This window comes from Artibeus jamaicensis, unplaced genomic scaffold, assembly GCF_021234435.1.
Source record: "Artibeus jamaicensis isolate MK-2021 breed Jamaican fruit bat unplaced genomic scaffold, CSHL_Jam_final scaffold_537, whole genome shotgun sequence".
NCBI classification, from domain to species: domain Eukaryota; kingdom Metazoa; phylum Chordata; class Mammalia; order Chiroptera; family Phyllostomidae; genus Artibeus; species Artibeus jamaicensis.
This window is the reverse complement of record NW_026522047.1, coordinates 23,891,255-23,912,036: the sequence shown is the minus strand read 5'-3', so window position 1 is coordinate 23,912,036 and position 20,782 is coordinate 23,891,255. Positions and strand designations below refer to the sequence as shown.

At 39.7% G+C, this 20,782-nt stretch overlaps 1 protein-coding gene across 5 annotated transcripts; it reads left to right on the top strand.

Moving 5' to 3' along the window:
• The first annotated feature begins 6,278 nt into the window (after nucleotides 1-6,278).
• On the top strand, nucleotides 6,279-20,782 carry MSMO1 (methylsterol monooxygenase 1). Of its 5 annotated transcripts, none has more exons than XM_053658632.1 (7): nucleotides 6,279-6,415; nucleotides 8,397-8,478; nucleotides 11,057-11,342; nucleotides 14,779-14,927; nucleotides 15,637-15,763; nucleotides 17,562-17,716; nucleotides 19,831-20,782. In XM_053658632.1, the coding sequence occupies exons 3-7, from the start codon at nucleotides 11,088-11,090 to the stop codon at nucleotides 20,021-20,023; spliced, it is 879 nt and encodes a 292-aa protein (XP_053514607.1). In that variant the 5' UTR covers nucleotides 6,279-6,415; nucleotides 8,397-8,478; nucleotides 11,057-11,087; the 3' UTR covers nucleotides 20,024-20,782. The 5 variants fall into 5 exon arrangements, with proteins under 5 accessions (XP_053514607.1, XP_036996419.2, XP_036996418.2 ...); XM_037140524.2 differs by having other exon boundaries at nucleotides 6,279-6,443; XM_037140523.2 differs by lacking the exon at nucleotides 8,397-8,478.

Genomic DNA, 20,782 nt, shown 5'->3' with positions numbered 1-20,782 from the left:
TGTATCAAGTATGCCAAGGCCCAAACCTTCATTTTCCACATACAAATTTCAGTAGCACTTACACAGAAAATACTAAATCAGTAGGTCAACTAATATAATTATTTCAGGTTTTATATATATATGTATATATATATTGCTTTTAAAGCAGACTTATTTTCTCCTTATAAAAGCAATACATACTGTAACTGGAAAATACAAGAAAGTGGAATTTAATATAATCCTACCATCTCAAAGACATTAATTTTTTCAATTTTTTATTTGTACCATTTAAAATTTTACAATAGCTTTATTGAGATGTAATTCACATACCATATAGTTCCCCCATTCAAGGCGCACAGTTCAATGGTTTTAGTGTATTCACAGAACTGCAACCATCACCACACAATTGATTTTAGAACATTTCCATTGTTTCTCAGAGCAGCCCCAGATCTGTTAGTACACACTCCCTATTTTCTCCTAAAGCAACAGCTCTAGGTAACCACTAATTTATTTTCTGTTAATGGAGAACCATATTTAATACTAAGTTGAATTTTTCATTGTAAGTGGAAATACGAATAATCAGGAAAAAAAGCCTTATGCAAACTTATGCAACTTATGCAAACATGAATTTCTGCCATAGTGTGCCTCAAGCATATCCTTCATCAACATGTCGAGGGAGGGTCCAATGAACTTGGAGCACTGCTAGCTGTTTCTGATAGTGGAACCAAGAAAACTGCTGTCATCTTTCCTGATCACTTCTAAAAACACTAATGTTTCATGAAACTTTCCATCAATCTATCAATTAAAGATGTATCTAAAAATTTTTTAGCTTTTTAAAAAATAGAACCTATTAGGGTAACAGTCTTAAGTAGTTAGCATGTCAAATGCCTCTTTTTCTTTCTTTGAAGCTTTAATAGTTAGAGAATAAAATAGTTTGCCAAAACTTGTTAATAGCTTGATTCGTAATTATGATTTCAGGGGCTTTGAATACGTGGTCTCCCCACCTCCCAACAACAGCCTTTGTCTTTCCAGTAGGAAACACCTTGCTTTTTTTTAAAGGTATTTTTAAAGCATCCCTGCCTTGTTTTAGTTATTGCACAAAGAGGTTAGCAGTTGACGCAGAGAGAATTGCCTTGGACATCTTGTTTGAGCAGAGCTCAAGGCTGGGTCCAAGTGTTGCAGGAAAATGAAGCAACCAGACACCGAGGGTTTCTAGAGTATAAGGTTTATTTTAACGTGTACGGGCCCAGAGGAGTCATCTTCAAATTCTGAGCCCTGAACAAAGGATTCTTGGGTTTTTTATAGTTTACAGGGTCTTCTTGTCTATGTAGCAAAGTGGGATACAGAAGCGGAATGCGGAAGTTAGTTCTAGCTATGGGGCAGAAGCAGAGGACAAAGGCTAAATTCGAAGGTCAATTTTTAACAGCAGGGGTGTTAATCTCAGTCCCAGCGAATGCACTGTTGTTTACTTATCCCAGCCCCATCATTCTCCTTAGGGCGCCTGGGGCCTGGGCAAATAAAGGTTAAACAGAGGTTCTTCAAAGTTTCCCATATCACAAGTACTTGCCTCGTGAAGAAACTCTTCTGCTGGCCTATCAGTTGTTTGTTGTGCCTTTAAACATGTACTTAAGCTCTGACCCTTGTTTTGTCTTCTGTTAACTAACAACAGTAGTATGTATGTCACTTCCCAAGTTAAGATGTGATGTATATTAATGTACTTGAAATACAGAGGACCCTCGATAAATTACAGCTATTGTTGCTCTTCTCTGAACCTCCCATTTCTTCATTGTAGGGAATAGGTGAGTTGAGCTGCCACATCTGTATTTCCTTTGAGCTCTGAATCTCAGGCTTTAAATAATGACCCGTCCACATACACATACCTGCTCTATTTAGTAAATATATCTACCGTGGTAGGATTCTAGGCCAGCATTTACTGAGCACTTCTTGTATTACAGATACTGTGCAAAGGACCTTAACACACAGTCTCACTTAATTGTCATAGCACTCTTTGAGATGTAGGTATACCCATTTTACAGAGGTACTAGCTACAACTTTGAAAAGTAACTTATCGAAGAGCACACTGCTAACAAGTGACAAAGCCTGGTAAGTCTGAGCGCACAAGGCGTGCTTTTAACATTAGCTGATAGAGAGCACCAGGTTTGGGCAGAGGGAAATGTGGGCTGCTGTGCAATCAAACCCACAACCACAGCCAATAGGAGAGGAAGCTGTGGAGCTGGGTTGGCAGAGCAAAAGAGTTCAAATTTGGGGGAAGGGTGCCCCCCCCCCCCGTCACTGGACTCAGGCTGCACACCTGCTTCAATCTTAAAGAAGAGGATCTAGGTAGTGCATCAGAGCACCCACTCAAGGACACTACTCACTTTCCGTGTGCACGGGCCTCCTAAAGACGGGGCTCTGACTCTAAATGCCCAAGGGAGAGACTTCCGCTAAGATGGAGACGTAGGTGGAGGAAACACCTCGCCTCTGTGCACAACCAAATCTAAGAACAACTATTTTTAACAACAATCACAACCAAGCCACATGGAAAATCGACAATACAGAGTCCAAAGGACAACTAGATACTCAGCTGGACCTGTATGAGGAGCGAGGCCAGCAGCGGAGCAGGTTAGCAAGAAAAAATTCCCGCAGGCGGTGACTGAGGGCGTTGATCTCAAGCGAGCTGGCTGCCGGAGCGCACAGCGGGTCGGTCCGTCCGTCGCGCGCATCTACGTGCGGAGAAACCAGTGAGAAGGGAAGCCGGCGCGGAGCAGCAGGCTCGCACAATTCCGATCGGATAAACAAGCCCCATGCGCTGGGCTAGCGGAGAGGACCGCCATTGCTCCCTCTCTGACCACGCCCCCACACACAGCGTCACAAACCAGCGACCTGGGTCTCCCCGTCCTGGTAAACAACTAAGGCTTCGCTCCGCTCACTTAACAGCACGAATAGACCAAAAATGGCTCTAGGACAACTCAGAGCCCCAGAACCGATAGACCTAAGTGATGAAGAAATAGCCAGTCTTTCAGATGCACAGTTCAAAACACTGGTTATCAGGATTCTTACAGAACTGGTTGATTTTAGTCACAAATTAGAGAAACATATGGAAGCTAAACTAATTGAAATAAATGGTGATACAAAGGATGCCAATAGTAATGGAAAGAAAATTGGGACTCAAATCAAGGGAGTGGACCAGAAGGAAGAAAAAAATGATCAAACAGAAAGGAATGTAGAAATAAGAATTCAGAAAAATGAGGAGAAGCTTAGGAACCTCCAGGACATCTTTAAACGTTCCAATATCCGAATTATAGGGGTACCAGAAGGGGGAAAGGAACAGCCACAACTGGAACACTTATTTGAACAAATAATAAAGGAGAATTTCCCCAAGATGGCAAAGGAAATAGACTTCCAAGAAATCCAGGAAGCTCAGAGAGTCCCAAAGAAGTTGGACTCAAGAAGGAACACACCAAGGCACATCATAATTACATTAGCCAAGATTAAAATGAAGGAGAGAATCCTAGAAGCAGCAAGAGCTAAGGGGACAGTCACCTACAAAGGAGTCCCCATCAGACTGTCAGCTGATTTCTCAAAAGAGACCTTACAGGCAAGAAGGGGCTGGAAAGAGGTATTCCAAGTCATGAAAACCAGAGAACTACAACCAACATTGCTCTACCCAGCAAAACTTTCATTTAGAATGGAAGGGCAGATAAAGTGCTTCTCAGATAAGACCAAATTCAAGGAGTTCATCATCACCAGGCCCTTATTATATGAAATGTTAAAGGGACTTACCTAAGAAAAAGAAGATAAAAAAGATGAACAGTGAAAGGACAGCAAACTCACAGTTATTAAGAAACACACCTAAAACAAAAGCAAACTAAGAGGACAGCTAGATCAGGAGCAGAACCATAGAAATGAAGATCTCATGGAGGGTTAACAACAGGGGAGTGGGAGGAGGGGAAGGGGGGAGAAGGTACAGAAAATAAGTAGCATAGACAGTAGATAGAAAATAGATGGGGGGAGGGTAAGAATAGTAGGGGAAATACAGAATCTAAGGAATTTGAGACACGTGTTCATGAACTAAAGGGGGAAATGGTGCGGGAGGGGTATGCAGGGTGGAGGGGAATGGAGGGGGGAATAGAGCAAATGTAATGGCATAATCAATAAAGAAAGTTAAAAAAAATAAAAAATAAAAAAAATAAAAAGTGGGGAAAGGACTTGAACAGACAATTCTCCAACGAGGACATACAGAGGATCCAGAGACACATGAAAAGATGCTCAATATCACTAGCTATCAGAGAGATGCAAATTAAAACCACAATGAGATACCACTTTACACTGGTCAGAATGGCCATTATAAACAAAGGAACAAACAACAAGTGTTGGAGAGGATGTGGAGAAAAAGGCACCCTAGTGCACTGTGGATGGGAATGCAGACTGGTGCAGCCACTATGGAAAACAGTATGGAATTTTCTAAGAACACTAAAAATGGATCTGCCTTTTGACCCAGCAATTCCACGGCCAGGATTATATCTTAAGAACCCTGAAATACCAGTCCAAAGAACCTATGCACCCCAATGTTCATAGCAGCACAATTGACAACAGCCAAGAGTTGGAAGCAACCGAGGTGCCCATCAGTAAATGAATGGATCCAAAAACTGTGGTACATTTACACAATGGAAGTCTATGCAGCAGAAAGAAAGAAGGAGCTCCTACCCTTTGTGATAGCATGGATGGAACTGGAAAGCATTATGCTCAGTGAAATAAGCCAGGTGGTGAAGGACAAATACCATATGATCTCACCTTTAACAGGAACCTAAACAACAAAATAAACAAGCAAGCAAAATATAACCAAAGACACAGAAATAGAGAACAGGCTGACAGTGACCAGAGGGGGAAGGGGAGGGGATTTCAGGAGAAGAGGAGAAGGATTTACAGGAACAAGTATAAAGGACACATGGACAAAAACTAAGGGGAGTAGAAATGGGAGGGAGGTGAGGAGGACTGGGGGGAGGGGACTGGGATGGGAGTAAAAGACAGAAAACTGTACTTGAACAACAAATATATTAATTAAAAAAAATAAATTTAAAAGTTTTTAATATTAAAAAATAATAATAATAAATGCCCAAGGGACAGATCCTACCTATTTCTCTTCATTTGATGTGACCTCTCTGTCGTGATACTTTACAAAGAATGTGGCTATCAGACAGTAAGAAGATTGAGTAGAAGTCACTGGACCAAAGGAGAGACATTCCTCAAGAGGGGACTTCCTCAAGCAGGTAATACATCAATTGATGAATAGATGGTTGTTTCAGGCAGAGCCAGTTTCTTCTTCAGAAGAGCCAGTTTCAACATACTGTGAAAGGAACAACAGCATTCTATTGTCAGAAACTACTGTATAGAAAGTGCTTTCAACTAGCCCAAATGGTGTTCTTGTGTGAATTTTAAAAAAGCACTCAAGTAAAATTGCAAATTCGTAATTGTTGCACTATCTGTACACACTACTGTTATACCCTATATTTTACCGTTCTATTGAGAGAAGACTGAGATAAGGCTAGAGCTGTAGAAAGGTTTTAAGTTTCAGCATTCTGCCCAGTCCCTTGGCGCTCATTGTCCTACACAGGAGTTGCAACCCTCAGGTACAGGAGCCACCTGCCATAGATGGCCACCTGCCATCTATTATGTCAAATCATTTTCTAAACCTTTCTGAGCCTTGGGTTTTCTCATCTACCATGAGGAGATAATGATAACTAACTCTCTGGACTGTCGCAGGAGACAGAATGTGTTTGAAATTCTCCATCTTTCACATACACAGGTTTATCAAAGGATACTTGGGCTAGGGCCACAAGGAAGAAGAATTACCTAAATCCAGGGTAAACCAGAGGAAGGCAGGCTGTCCGTAAACAAAAACTGTCAAAACAGATTTTAAAACTCGTGCTATTCCCTCCCCGGGTTTTGGCTAAGCGGTTGCCTCGAAGTTTCTATCCTCAAGTGATAGAGACGTTGCTCTGCTGCGCTCACCCTGGCACAAGGCCAGTGCTCGCTAACTTTTGGGCGGAACCTAAGTTGCCAAGGCGATGACTCACGGCGGCCCGCACGTCGCGGCCTCTGTGCCCGCCCCTCGTGACGTCAGCTGTACGTGCTGCCCCCCCTCTCCGCGCTGCGGCGCCAATCACTGACTGGGCGTCTGGGTCTCACTATCCTCACTCCATTCGAGGTGCCAATGGCTGGCACCGCCAATGATTTCGTTTACGCGCGTCGCACGAAGCCGGCAGCTGCACAGGCCAATCATAGCGCCGAGAAGGCGGGGCGAGAGTCTCGCGAGGCAATAACACAAAGGGAGGAACACGGGTAACCACCTCAAATAAAAGAAGCGGCTACCTGGGTTGCGGCACCTGTCCGCATTTGGGTGGCGGTGGGTGGCAATCTTCGCGTGAGACTCCAGGTGAGAGAATCGGAACAGAGGATCGTAGGTGAGGACGGGGGTCGTGCGGACTCCGGCCTTGTGCTCCGGGGGATTGGGGGGAGTGGGGTCAGGAGGAAATGCGCGCTCAGGGCCGGGTTGGGGAACCCTTACCCACTGTGAGGGCGGCGACCAGCAAGAGGAAAAGTGGTGTGAAATTCTTGAATGATGGGTCGGGGCTGGGGCTGGTTTCTTGCTCTGTGTAAGTTTGCAGTTATTCGGAGACTGGGCATATTAGACGATAGTTACATTACAGGGTGATGGAGTGATGAAAGTTTTACAAAACAGGAGGAGATTAGACAGACCTGTTGTGTATGTGAGATGAGGTTGGTGGGGTTCGGAACTTTTATGAACTTTAAGAATTTTAGGAGGGTTTAAAACCTGGCATTGTGCCCTAGAAGTAGAGTTTAAAAGGGCAATTTCGAGGCAGGGCAAGTCCAGATGAGGGCACTGGTGCAATCTGGGCTTCACTAAGGTGCGGGGTCCGACACTGGCAGACAGTACGCAGAGGCAGCTAAACATCAGGGTTTCTCTTAGAACCCACAGGTAACTTTTTTTCTGAGGACCTAGTCAGCCTGCTGCAGAGCAGGTTTCCAGTCAATCGGGTTGTGCGAGGAGGAGAAAAACAAAAGAAAGTTCAGTATATCCCTTCCCCTCTCCTCTCCATTTCCTGTTTTTAGCTTCTATTCAGTTGGCAGCATTTTGCCCATTTTCCTCCCTTGTGTGTGGAGCGTAAACTCCTGAATGTTAGTTAAACCAGGTATTTCTGTATTGAGTGAGAGTTTCAAGCCTTTACCTAGTTAACAGAGGCAGGAGAGACTTAGAACGTTCTGTCAGCGATGACAAAATAGGTGAATGTGTAGTTCAAAAATTGGATGGATATCAAGGGAGGTGGCGAGTACATGGGTAGGGCTGTGAGCAGCAGTTGCTGAACTTTTGCATGTGATGAGTTGTATGTGCCTCCAAACTGTCTAATTGGAGCTAGCCAGTAGATTTGGATAATTAGAACCTGGGGTTTAGGGGAGGGGGCTGGAAATAGAGACAGTGGATATTGGCCGACTTTAAAAAACAGAACATTTAAGAACACCCAAGGTAAATGGAATTACCAGATTATTAGTAGAAAGGAGTAAGGAAAGCATCACTGGAAAACTTCACAGACTACTGAATCAGAAAGTGCTGTATCCTTTCTTGTGTCCTGGTTGAGTCTTTGGAGCTGAGGTTCCCCCTACTGAAAACATCATCTGTGTTCCCTACCTCTCTCTACTTTTCTCTGTTTTAACCTAGTCTCCTCCCATCATGCTCTGGGTCCAGCCTAGATAGTCTTGGAACTCTTTCTGGTCCTCTTTGTTCTAGTAACACCAAGAACCAAGGAAAAGAAAGTATTTTAATGAGAGCAGTGGCAGATCTTCCAGACTAGTTAAATGAAATAAACTCAAAAGAATGTTTGTTGGATTAGGCAGCTAATAGATCCTTAGTGATTTTAGTAAGAGTAAATTCAGGGTAGTGAGGAGAATAGAAAGCTTATTGGAATTGCTGGGAGATGTGAAAAGGAGGACAGCCTGTAAAGAATACTCTTTTAAGAGGCTTGGGTAGATTGTAAGAATTGTTCTTCTCTTCCTATAATATTTATTGTGTGCACTATTACTTATGATTAAAGTATAGTGTAATGGATGATAACATAGGCTTTCCCACTTAGCATTTTTGTAACTTGGGAAAGTTATGTGATATTTCTGATCCTGGGTTTTTCATTTAGAAAATAAGGATGATAAGAGTACATACCTACCTCATGAAGTGTGGTAAGGATTAAAGTTTTTAATATAGAGAGAGCATGTGTTCCTGGCACATAGCAAATGCTCAGCAATTGTTAGCTTCTTACAATTACTGCCAGGCCCTGTGCTGAGTGCTTCACGTGCATTCTTTCTTGGACTCATTGAAAGAACTATTGTTTTTTTTTCTTTTTCAGCTTTATTGACAGATAAAATTATAAGATGTTTAAAGCATACCTGGTGGTGATTCGACACTGGGAAAAGATCCCCACTATCTAGGTGCCATTGTTCTTTATATTTTGCATATGATAAAACTAAGGCTCAGAGAAGTTATGTAACTTGCTCAAAGTCACACAGCTGGTAAGCAGGTGTTGCTTCAACATGATCAGATTTGGTAATCATGTCATGAAAAGTGAGGATTGGAATGGCTTATTTTGAAATTTAGAAGCTCTTTGAAGATAGCATGGTATGAGTGGTGAGCTAGCTAGATTCCAAGTAGTCCAATGAGTTGTGTGTGTGAGTTAAGCCATCAGAGGTTTTGTATCAATCACTTTGAGAAAGAAGTTGGTTGGTTCAAAGAGAGAAATGGGACAGTGGCTTGTGGGGGGGAGAGATGATAAAGATTAGGAAAGCTTTCCTCAGCGAGGAAGACCTGAGTATGTTTTTAAGCTTTAGGGGGGATAGACTCAGTGAAGAGGGACAGACAAACAATGAAAAAGGTCAAGTGAGTGCTGGATGAATTCTTAATGAGGTAAGACACGAACACAGGCCTAGTCAGTCTTGGAGGAGAGGCTGGGTGAGCCAAGAGAATGTTCGAGGTTGGGATGGCACAGGACACAACCTGATCCTCTCAGAGGGGTCAGTCACTTGAGAATTAGACAAAAGCATGAGGATGCAAAGTGAATTCAGAGACCTGAGGAAGTTGGCTAAGTTTCTCTATTTTTTTCACTTGGTAACCTATTAAGTTTATTTATTATATAAGTAAAACATGCTCATGACAAAAATTATAAGGAATAAAAAAAGTAAAAGATTTTTCCTCTCCTTCTTAACACCCCCACACCGTGTGTGCACCTGAGCACAGCGCAGACCTGTTACCTCTTGATCCCTTTTCCTGAAGGTCACCACTCTGAGCTGTTCCCTGTTTTCTTCCCTGCCTTTTCTATATTTGTGTGCGTGTCTGTATATGCACACTGATGCATGGAAGTGCAGGGGTAAAATACGTGGCTTGGACAAAAACATACCTCCTGCTATCTGTGTTGTGTAGCTTGCGGGTTCACTTAACACTGGATCCGAGACATCTTTCTGTGTAGAACATAAAGATCTTCCTTATTCTTTCACGTGGCTGTATCATTCTCTGTGGAAGAACTTAGAATTTATTAACTCATTTTTTTTGCTGGTGGGTTTATTTTTATTTTTTTCTCTTTGTTTTTCTTATTATTATCAGTGCTTCTTTCCATTTTAGCACACCTGTTTTTGTGCACTGGAATGAGAAAATTGCTGGGTCAATGATGTATTCCTGTTGAATCGTGAGAGACACTGTGATTTTTTTTTTCCTCAAAGATGTACTAGTCTTCCCCACCCCCTGCCCCCGCCCCCACATACACACTTTCCACCCCATCAACAATATGTAAGGATGCCTGGTTCCCCAAATTATCACATTTACCAGTACTGGGTACTGAGCACTAGGACATGTGAAGATTTTTGTTTCGGGGTTCGTTTCCTTATTTCAGTCAGATTCAACTACTTCTTTGTTTACTGAGCATTTACATTTATTTTTCTGTGAACCAAGTGTGCATAGCCTTTGTCATTTTACTGTTGGGTTTTTAGGCTTTTCCTAAGCATATCTGGTAGCCTTTTGTTGTAAGTATGATCTTTGACTCTATTTGTAGTCGTTTTCTTCCCCATTCAGAAGCATGTAATTTTTGAAAAAGGTTTTATTTATCTGTTTTTAGAGAGAGGGGAAAGGAGGGAGAAAGAGGGAGAGAAACATCAATGTGTGGTTGCCTCTCATGTGTCCCCTACTGAGGACCTGGCTTGCAACCCAGGCATGTGCCCTGACTGGGAATCGAACCAGTGACCCTTTGGTTCACAGGTCAGCATTCAGTCTACTGAGCCACACCAGCCAGGGCAGAAGTATGTAATTTTTATGTAGTCATATTTGGCAGGCTTTTCCTTTGTAGGATTTTCCTGGTGTTAAGTGACGCTTTAAAAAAGATTTTATTCCTTTTAGAAAAATATTGTATTTATTTCTTTTTAGAGAGAAGGGAAGGGAGGGAAAGAAACATCGATCAGTTGTCTTTCACACAGTAAATCCACAACCCAGGCCTGTGCCCTGACCAGGAATGGAACTGGCTTTGCAGGATGACACCCAACCAACTGAGCCACACTGTTAGGACCTCTGTGACACTTAAACTTCATTATTGCCCATTGAAATGACAAGTTTTTCCATGTAGATCACACTGAAGAGTCTCTTTAAGGAAAGCTTGAAATTCTTTATCCATTGTTACTCTCTTTGACCTTGCTCTTAGGAGTTAACATGACTTTTTTTAATTTTAAAAATAGTTTATTATATGTATATTTAGTACAAGGTGAAAGATTTATGCAGTCTGAAGTGAAACCAGGGTGTATAACATATGGCTTTGAAATCAGTTTCTACCATTGGGGGTGGTGATGGCATCCAGCCATCACCATGTACATCACCATGTACTTTTTTTTAACTACATGTTTAGAACCTTGGTGCTTCTTTAGTAATTGTTATTTTTAACATTATCAAAGATACATTATTGAAGCTGTTTTCTTGGAATTTCGTTGTTTTGCTTGCATTCTTGTTTACTTATGTATTTATTTATGTTTACAGAATTTTAAGGCCGTGTGCAGAGATTTGAAAAATGGCGACAAATGAAAGTGCCAGCATCTTTAGTTCAACGTCCTTGGCTGTGGAGTACATAGATTCACTTTTACCCGAGAACCCTCTGCAAGAACCATTTAAAAATGCTTGGAACTATATGTTGGACAATTACACAAAGTTCCAGATTGCAACATGGGGCTCCCTGATAGTTCACGAGGTCCTTTATTTCTTGTTCTGTTTACCTGGGTTTTTGTTTCAATTTATACCTTACATGAAGAAGTACAAAATTCAAAAGGTGAGTATGATGGACTTGAAGTGGAGTATTATCATTAGTGTTGAATAATTTTAAAGTAATTGGGATTTTGTTTTGAGAGACTCCAGATCGGGGCTGTTGACAGGAATATAATTCAGTCACATATATAGTTTTTAAAAAGATTTTATTTATTTTTAGAGAGAGAGGTAGGGAGAGAGAAGGAGAGGGAGAGAAATATCAATGTGTAACCAGTTGCCTCTTATACACCCCCAACTGGGAATTGGCCTGCAACCCAGGCATGTGCCCCAACTGGAAATCCAATCCATGACCCCTTGGTTCACAGGCCAGCACTCAATCCACTGAGTCACACCAGCCAGGGCCACAGATGTAACTTTAAATTTTCTAGTAGAATACATAAAAACGTAAAAAGAAATAGGAAAATTAATTTCAAAATACATTTTACTTAACAAGTAAACCTACATGATTATCATTTCAACAAGTAGTCAGAATTAAAAAGTACTTAACGAGTTACACTCTAATTCTCATCACTATCTTTGAAATCCAGCATGTATTTTAGACTAATTTTAGTCCATCTCAGTTTAGCCATATTTAAAGTGTTCAGTAGTCACTTGTTGCTAGTTGCTACCACATTGGACGGTACAGCCTTAGGTCATTATTGATATTGTTTTAAGAATAATTTGTTAAGTTGTGCTTTAAGTAGATGTGACATTCTCTAATGAGCTTGGGAGCTTGAAGGAAGGAATCTAGATTTAGTTTATCAGAGAGGATTTATCAGCACTTGATGAAACTGATAGTTTCTCATGCTTACAGTTTACTATTCTAAAAAGTCAGGCCAAACTAAGCTCAAGAGCCTTGCCTAGGCTCTTGCTAGGAAGTAGACATCTTGAGAGTGTTCAGCTATGGAGGCTAATTTGTGCTCACTGAGCCTGTGTGGGGTGGCAGTACACACATTCTCTCTCACAGTCTCTTGGTTTCATTGCCTCTTCCAGTGAGTCTCCCTTTCAGCCAGTACTGATAGCATATTCTCTGGGACCCGTGCAGGGGGTCAGGTGCCTGTGGGCTTCCAAGCCAAAGGAGGGAAGGAGAAAGGGAGAGCGGGGAGGGAATAAAAAGGGATGTGGCCCAAAAGAGAGTATCCTGTTACCCTCAGTTGAGGACACAGAAGTTCTGAAAAGTTTTTTATACAAGGGCCTGCCTTGAAAGGGAGGATTTAGTTCAGGTGCCCAAGTTCTCATGCATGTTTGGGGTGATTCTGGTTACCCTGTGTTACCCATTAATTTGCTTATGTGTCTGATTCATGGTATGCACACCTGGGCCAAGGTATCATTGTCCTTTGCTGTCTGTAGTTGAGTCATTGGTTGGAGGTGTTAACCTTTCCAAAGAAAGGAAGACCTTTTTCAGTCAATGTTTTATGAGTGGCTTGAAAATGAAGTAAGGGAAAAGAAAGGACAAGCAGTCATGTAGTTGGTTACTGGTGGTCCCTTGTAAACAGATTAAAGGACTGGGTAGTGTGGATTCACGTCTGCCCTCAGCACGTCTTCCTTTGAGTTTAAAAGCCATTCAAGGTTTCACCTTGAGCTTTTTTTGATACTAAAATAAATTGTGATGGTAAATCAGTACAAGGTTTCACAATATATGGGGATTAAAAATCACTGCAAGTTAATGAATTTTGAAGGCAGATACCTTGAAACATTGAGGGTACAGGAAGAAGTTGCTGTTGGTGACAAAATAGCAATAAAGACTTTCTGCTTTCAAAAAGAACAGACAGTGTGACAGTTAATACTCATGCGTACTAATGAGGGGGAAATGTACAGGAATAGACACGTAATGAAGTAGACCTTGTAGGATCTATTTTGTTTTAGGAAGTCACACATTTTAAGAATTGTCTAGGGATGTTCTTCAAGGATATGTATACTAAAAGCATTCTTTTTGTGGTCTGTGGCCTAATAATGGTATTCCTTCATATCAGGATGCAGCTGTATATAAAGTAAAATGTGGTAAACTGGTATCTGCTGCATATGAGTTTTGGGTGGTTAACTGTCTTTGAAACTAATTTGTATACACTCGAAACAGTATAGCGTGTGATTTTATTATAATTGATTAATTTTTGTGTTAATTTCTGCATTACATAGGTATCAGATTCTAGGCAGGATATTAAAAGTCTGGTAAACAGTTCCTACTGGAAACAGTGCCATTGCCAGCCCAAGCCAGGATCTTCCCTATGTTTCGTCCCCAGTTACAGACTGGAGGTTTGGAGGAGTAGGGTGGCAATGCTCAGAGTAGAAATAGACGATTATAAATTACGGAGTTTCCACATTGTATTGTTGAGAAAACTGACTGGTATCACAGAGCTAGCTAGGTCAGTTGTGGTCCTGAGATTAGAGACCACCCAGCTCTCCCAGTTTAATGCTTTTCCTTTTCTTTGTTTTGGTCAGGGAAAGTAACTAAAAATTCAAGAGCATAACAGAACTGGAGACCTAGATTTCAGTTAGTCTCAGTTCTGCTAATAACTGCCTGTGTGATCTGGGCAAGGTAGTGGGCCTCCTGGCTTCTGCTGACCAGTAGCTCCCATACCCGAGATTTGTGGTTCGTTTGAAAAAAGTTTCATTGGCAGATTTCTGAATTTTTAAGTTAAGGATATTTAAAACAAAGCAGTAATTTTTTATTGTCACCATCTTTTTATGAAGCCAAAAAGCACTTTTTCTTATGTAAGTGTAGCCCTTTAAATTGAATAAATTTAGTATTTTATGTTTTCTTTTTAACATGGCCTGCTAAGCTAGTTTAGTATCCTGTTTTACTACATTGATTTCACTTCACTCATTTTGCCATTAATCTTTGAACTTCATCTGTGAGCAGTAGCTCTCCATTCTTTGGGACATATCTCTGAAATTCTTCCAGCTCAGAGTTTATAATTCTGTTATTATATATGAACAAAAATGCACTGATTTCTGGGAGTGAATACTGCCAAATGTCTGCAAGCATCGATACACCTGTGTAGTAAAGGCTTTCAGTGCTGCTGATACAACTGCTTCAATAGCTGGGCAACCCAAGTGTAATCTTCACATAACACGTTTCTTCTCTGACATCCCTGATAAAAGAAGTGAATGATCTGTAGGCAGCACAGACCAGGGAGATGTTCATTCTGTGATGCTTCAGATGTTCATTCTGTGCTGCTTCTTTGGTTTGAGAGCTAATGTTCATTATGCCTGGGCTTGTCTAGTAACAATTTCTTTATCTAAGTGTTGGTAGTTGTCAAGAATTTAGAGGGGAGAATATTGTGATTCCTGGGCTTTATTTACTGTAACATACTAACTGTGATATAGAATTCATGAAACAATTAAGTAAATAACAGAATTAAGGTCTTGTTAAACATTAGAGAAAAATTAGGAATTTACTTCTGGATGTCAGGCTACTATTAACAGAGACAATAATGAATATTTGTGCTTTTTCTCTGTAGAATAAACCAGAAACATGGGAAAACCAGTGGAAATGCTTTAAAGTACTTCTCTTTAATCACTTTTGTATCCAGCTTCCTATGATTTGTGGAACTTACTATTTCACAGAGTATTTCAATATTCCTTATGGTTGGGAAAGTATGCCAAGATGGTATGTAGATACAAACAAATCTTTAATCAAAATGTTCCTATTTTTAGATCTTTCTCTATTTTAGTGTAATACTTTATTGGAAGGTGCTTGTACTAACAAAAAATAATTACATTTTAAATCTAAAATGAATGAAAACAATGAGAATAGTTTGTGAGGTTTATAAAAATTATGTCCTTATAGACACATATGTATTATCTGAGCATAGGTATTTGTGTTCCAATATTTGTATTTAACTATATGTTCCTGACGTGACTGAATACAAGTATACCAATATAGAGATGTACTTCTTTTTTTAAGATTTTATTTATTTATTTTCAAAGACGGGGAAGGGAAGGAGAAAGAGAGAGAGAGAAACACTGGATATGTGAGAATTACTTCTTACGCACCCCCAACTGGGGACCTGGTCCATAACCCAGGCATATGCCCTGACCAGGAATCAAACTGGCAACCTTTCAGTTCATAGGCAGGTGCTTAGTCCACTGAGCCACACCAGCCTGGGCTGTACTTTTTCTATACAATATATATAACTCTGGGGGGGTGGTGTCATGTAGCTACCTTGTATCTAGCAGTTTGGAGAATTCATTGATCAATATGTCCAGTTAGGTTAAGCTGGTAAATGAGTATTTGATTTATGTAATGTCTCAAGCTGTGGACTGAAGTAAGAGTCTAGATTGCACTTTATACTCATGACGGTATTTTCATCCTAAAGGTACATGCTTTTGGCAAGATGCTTCGGTTGTGCGGTCATCGAGGACACCTGGCACTATTTTCTACATAGGCTCTTACACCACAAAAAAATATATAAATATATTCATAAAATTCATCATGAGTTTCAGGTATGTTAGAATTATATTTAATACTTTTTCTGTTAGAAGCAAAATGTCATGTTTAACTTCCTGAGCATTTAAAAAAATGTTTATTTCTTTTTCCTTTTCCATGATTATTAAGAATGTTTCTCATATACCTACACAGACATGGCCAGTTCTCAGATTTTCTTTCATTACTTTTTTTAATTATTGATTTGAGAGAGAGAAACATTGACTTGTTGTCCCACTTATTTACGCATTCATTGGTTGATTCTTGAAAGTGTCCTGACTGGGGAGTGAACCTTGGGATACTGGGATGACACTAACCAGTTGAGCTACCAGGCCAGTGCTACAGATTTCCTTTAGTGTTTTATTTCATGGTAAATTGAGACCCGAAAGAAGAAAATGTTACACGAAATAGTTCAGACTCTGATCTTTGTGGCCAGAGCTCTGTCCTGACACAGTTGATGACCTGGCAGTTTGGTTAGAAGTGCTGGTGGTCTGGAGTTTTTAAAATGGGACCCCCCAAACAATAAACCTTTAATCTTTACACTTCTAAAACAATTACCAATTTAGTTTTAACATATTTTCACCATATTGCTCACTCCCATAAAAAATGTTTAAAATTTTTTTTTCAATTACAGTTTACATTCAGTACTACTTTGCATTAGTCTAGTCTCAGGTGTAAAGCATAGCAGTTAAACAGTCATGCTTTTGCATTAGTCTAGTCTCAGGTGTAAAGCATAGCAGTTAAACAGTCATGCTTTACAAAGTTTTTCCCCTGATATTTTTGGTACCTGTCACCATACATAGTGAGGGTATTATTACCTGTATTGCCTGTGCTGTACTTTGTATCCCTTTGACCGTTCTGCAGCTCCTGATCTGTGCTTTCCCATCTTTCATCCAGTTCCCAAACCCCTTTCCCTTCTGACAACCAGTCATCTGTTCTCTGTATTTGAGTCTTAAAAACTGGCTTTTTACCAGAACTGCTTTTGATGTAGGTTTGTCAGACTGGTTATGTTATGTTGCGAATTGATCCTGATTACATGGTATGCTAAATGTATGCTAAACCAAGCATCCCTTTCTTGGAAGAACAAATTCAGATGCATAAACCAAAATTAGCGTTCAAGTCAGTTGTTTAATGCCTTTATCTTAAGCTATCAAAGACATTGAAATATTATTAAGGACCTCCCTACTAGATCTTTGGATGTTTGGTAGGAACAAAAACATCATGAATGTTTTTTATTGAGAATTACGTTTAATGTTTATATGTATGACTAGATGTATTATCATTACATATACAAATAATATAATTTATAAACTATATTCATAAATAAATTAGAACAGATGTATTAGGGTTTCTGGAGAAAAAGAAAGAATAAAAGATACACATACACAGAGATTACCGGTACTTATTTTGAGGAATTGGGTCATTGGATTGTGGGGATTGGCAAATCTGAAGTCTGCAGGGAACCCACAGGCTGGAAATTGAGGTAGAGTTGATATAACAGTCTTAGGTCTGAATTCCACAGGGCAGCAGGCAGGAAACTCTGGCAGGGCTTCTCTGTTGTAGTCTTTTAGAAACCCCTTCCTCAGCAAACCTTAGTCTTTGCTTTTAAGGCCTTCAGCTGACCGGATGAAGCCCAGCAGCATTATAATGGGTAATCTCCTTTACTCTGAGTCTGCTGGTTTAAGTGTTTGCTACATCTAAAAAATCTCTTCATGGCAACGTCCAGATTGATTGCCTAAGCATCTGGGCACTGGGGCCTATCCAAGCTGATGTATAAAATTCACAATATATTAAGGAATTCTTACCTATTTCTTTTAGGCTCCATTTGGAATGGAAGCTGAATATGCACATCCCCTGGAAACCCTGATTCTTGGAACTGGATTTTTCATTGGAATCATTCTTTTATGCGATCATGTAATTCTTCTTTGGGCCTGGGTGACCTTTCGTTTGTTAGAAACTATCGATGTCCACAGGTGAGCTCTGGGTTCCGACCTGGCATGAGGTGTCATCAAATGTCTTTATTTTCGTGGCCATAAGGTTATGTAGAAGTAGACTGATAGGAGACGTTAATTTTTAAGAGAACAAGACAGCATAACCATGGGATGGAAGTTCAAATAACAGGGAGTGTAAGTTCTTTTTGGTTAAATGAAATAAAATTTTGACAGGTACTTCAAAGCTGCCCTCCAGAATGGTCCCTGTTTACATTCCCAGCAGAATACGGAAGAAAGCTTTCTTCCCCCAATGCCCTTCCAAAGCTGGGTACTGCTGTCTTTTTCCTCTTTGTCAGTAAGAGGACAAGGCTTTCAGTGCTGTGTCCACGTGCATTTCTCCAGTGACCCGGGAGGCTGTGCATCTCTTTGTGCACTGATTGATCAGTAGTAATTCTTTCTTTGAGTTATCTTTTTATGTCCTTTGGTCAATTTTTCTGTTAGGTTATATGTCTTAAAACCTATCGGTTTGTGTAAGCTTTGTTGGTTACATATGTTCTAAATATTTTCTATCCATCTGTCATTGAATTTTAACTCTTGGTGATTCTTTTCTAGTACTGAAGTTTTTCACTTTCCCATAGTAAATGAGTCATTTTTATGGCTCTTAAGTTTCATGTCTTTCTTAGGTCTTCCTGAATAAATGAAATCTTAAAAAAAAAAAAAAGAAAGAAATAATTGCTAATTTCACGGACAGTCATGTTACTAATTCAGATATTCCACTTTACCTAAGTCACTTTATTTCTGATATGCTTACAAAAACCAAAAAGTTAACAGAACATACTGCATATTATAGAAACCACTTAAGAAATTAAAAAAAAAATCTATGGAAGTTATATTAAATCACACATTTTAATAATTGTCTAGGGATTTTTCTCAAGGATACACACACACAGAAACATTCTTTTTGCAGTGCATGGCTTAACAGTGGTGTTCCTTCCTGTTAGGATGCAGCTATATGTAAAGCAAAATACGGTAAACTGATACTCCGCTGGGTATGAGTTTTTGGTGGTTAACTATCTTTGAAACTATTTTGTACAATAGGTATTTCAGTCTCAGGAATGAAGAGGGTGATAGTAATGACTAGATTTTTTCATGAATTACTTTTTTGTTTCAGAGGAAGAGCTTCCTTACCATAACCTATAATGCCTATGATCACGTCTTCAGGAAAAGGTTACGTGACATTCGTATCAAGCATTAGGAAGGTCAGACTTGAGAATCACTATGTGCAACTTTTACTTTAGTCAATGACAAGTTGGAATTAAATGCACAGTTAATTAAAATACCAGTGTGCTTTTTATGGCTGGAAGAGCACACACTTTTTAAAAGAATACCATTTAGAGCAGCCTCCTTTACTTCTAATATGTGTCTAAAATCTGACAGCTAGATATACACCAGTCTGAACTACCTAATTTCTCCCTCCCTCCAGAAGGCTGAGAGGGAAGGAAAGAGGAAAGAACAATGAAAGGAAAGAAAGAATGAAAGAGACGCACTTAATAGTTATCTACAGAAGAACAGTCTCTGCCTAGAATTAGAAGATCTGTTTTGCTACTTTAGTGGTTTAAAAATAATTCTTAGAATTTAATATTCTGCTTTCATGGGTATAGTAATAAGTCCTAAGTCAAAAATGCAATGAGTATATAATTTTAAAATTATGAAAAATTAGGATTTTAGGTATTTTAAAAGGCATTAGACATAAATAATTTACCATAAAATCTTCCAAGCAACAGAAAAGAAGCAGGTGGAATATTTAAATGTTACAAGTAGTAATTTCATCAGTGCTGGGCAGTGAGACAATACTGTTACTCAGTGAAGGCTAAATGATTCCATGTTCTTTTCAAGAGTCAGACTTAGATTCATTACAGAAGGATAAAGGATTGCGAATCCTGAAGTACGGTATTTAACCATAGGTCATGGTTTTCTTTAGGAAAACCACATGAACAGTTTCATTTGAACAGAGAGGAAGGGAAGGAGAGAAATATCAATGTATGGTTGCCTCTCATGAGTCCCCTGCTGGGAACTGGCCTGCAACCCAGGCATGTGCCCTGACTGGGAATCAGTTGTCAATTATTTCTTCATAATCTTGGTTAATTTCATTTCAGTGGTTATGACATCCCTCTCAACCCTTTAAACCTCATCCCCTTCTATGCTGGTTCTCTGCACCATGATTTCCACCACATGAACTTCATCGGAAACTACGCGTCAACATTTACGTGGTGGGATCGACTTTTTGGAACAGACACTCAATTTATTGCCTATAGAGAAAAGATGAAGACTGAGAAAAAGACTGAATAAATATTTGTGTAACACTTCCTGAAGATGTACATTTTCCTGAATTAAAACTAGTGGCTAACATTGCTTCTGGAAAGCAGAAAGAAGCATAGATCTTGTCTGCTGAGTGATAAAAGTTAACCTTTGTCTTCCTAGTGGGAACTTTTTCTATTTCCCATTCAAGTTCTGTATGTGTAGAAATAAGTAAGGAAGTCTCAAACACCATGTTGCTAACCTTACAAAAAGGTTTTAAATAATAGAAGATCTATGTCTTTTCCCCTCCAGTAACGCTACAGGCCTGAAATTGATACTGGTCTTTCAATATTTTAAATATACAGTGACCATTTGAAAAACTCTTTAATAGTGGATAATGGGCTCCTGTGGAACTTTAAACATTTTTTAGAGTTTGCCTAAAGATCCAAAATATTGTGGGTTGAATGGCATCGACTGATCCAGTGTGGATGAGGCTGCAAATACCAGAGCTGGTCTACTCTGGTCTGCACCTGACCAGTTTGGGGTGATTTCTGTTGTTTTGGGAAATCCTTGTGGGTTCCAGTGTACTACTGGCATCTAAGTATTTCTGAATTGATATAAGTGGAGTGTTTTAGTCTAAAAGTTTCCATGTTCCTTGAATTTTTTCAAAAATGAAGCTTTATTTCTGCTATTTACCTATTAATTTTTGAAAATCAGATTTTTATTACTTAAAGCTGTATCTTGAAAATTTGTGAACTGATTTGTATTTGCACTTTGAGCTATTAAAATAAATGTGTTTTTTCTGTCTGA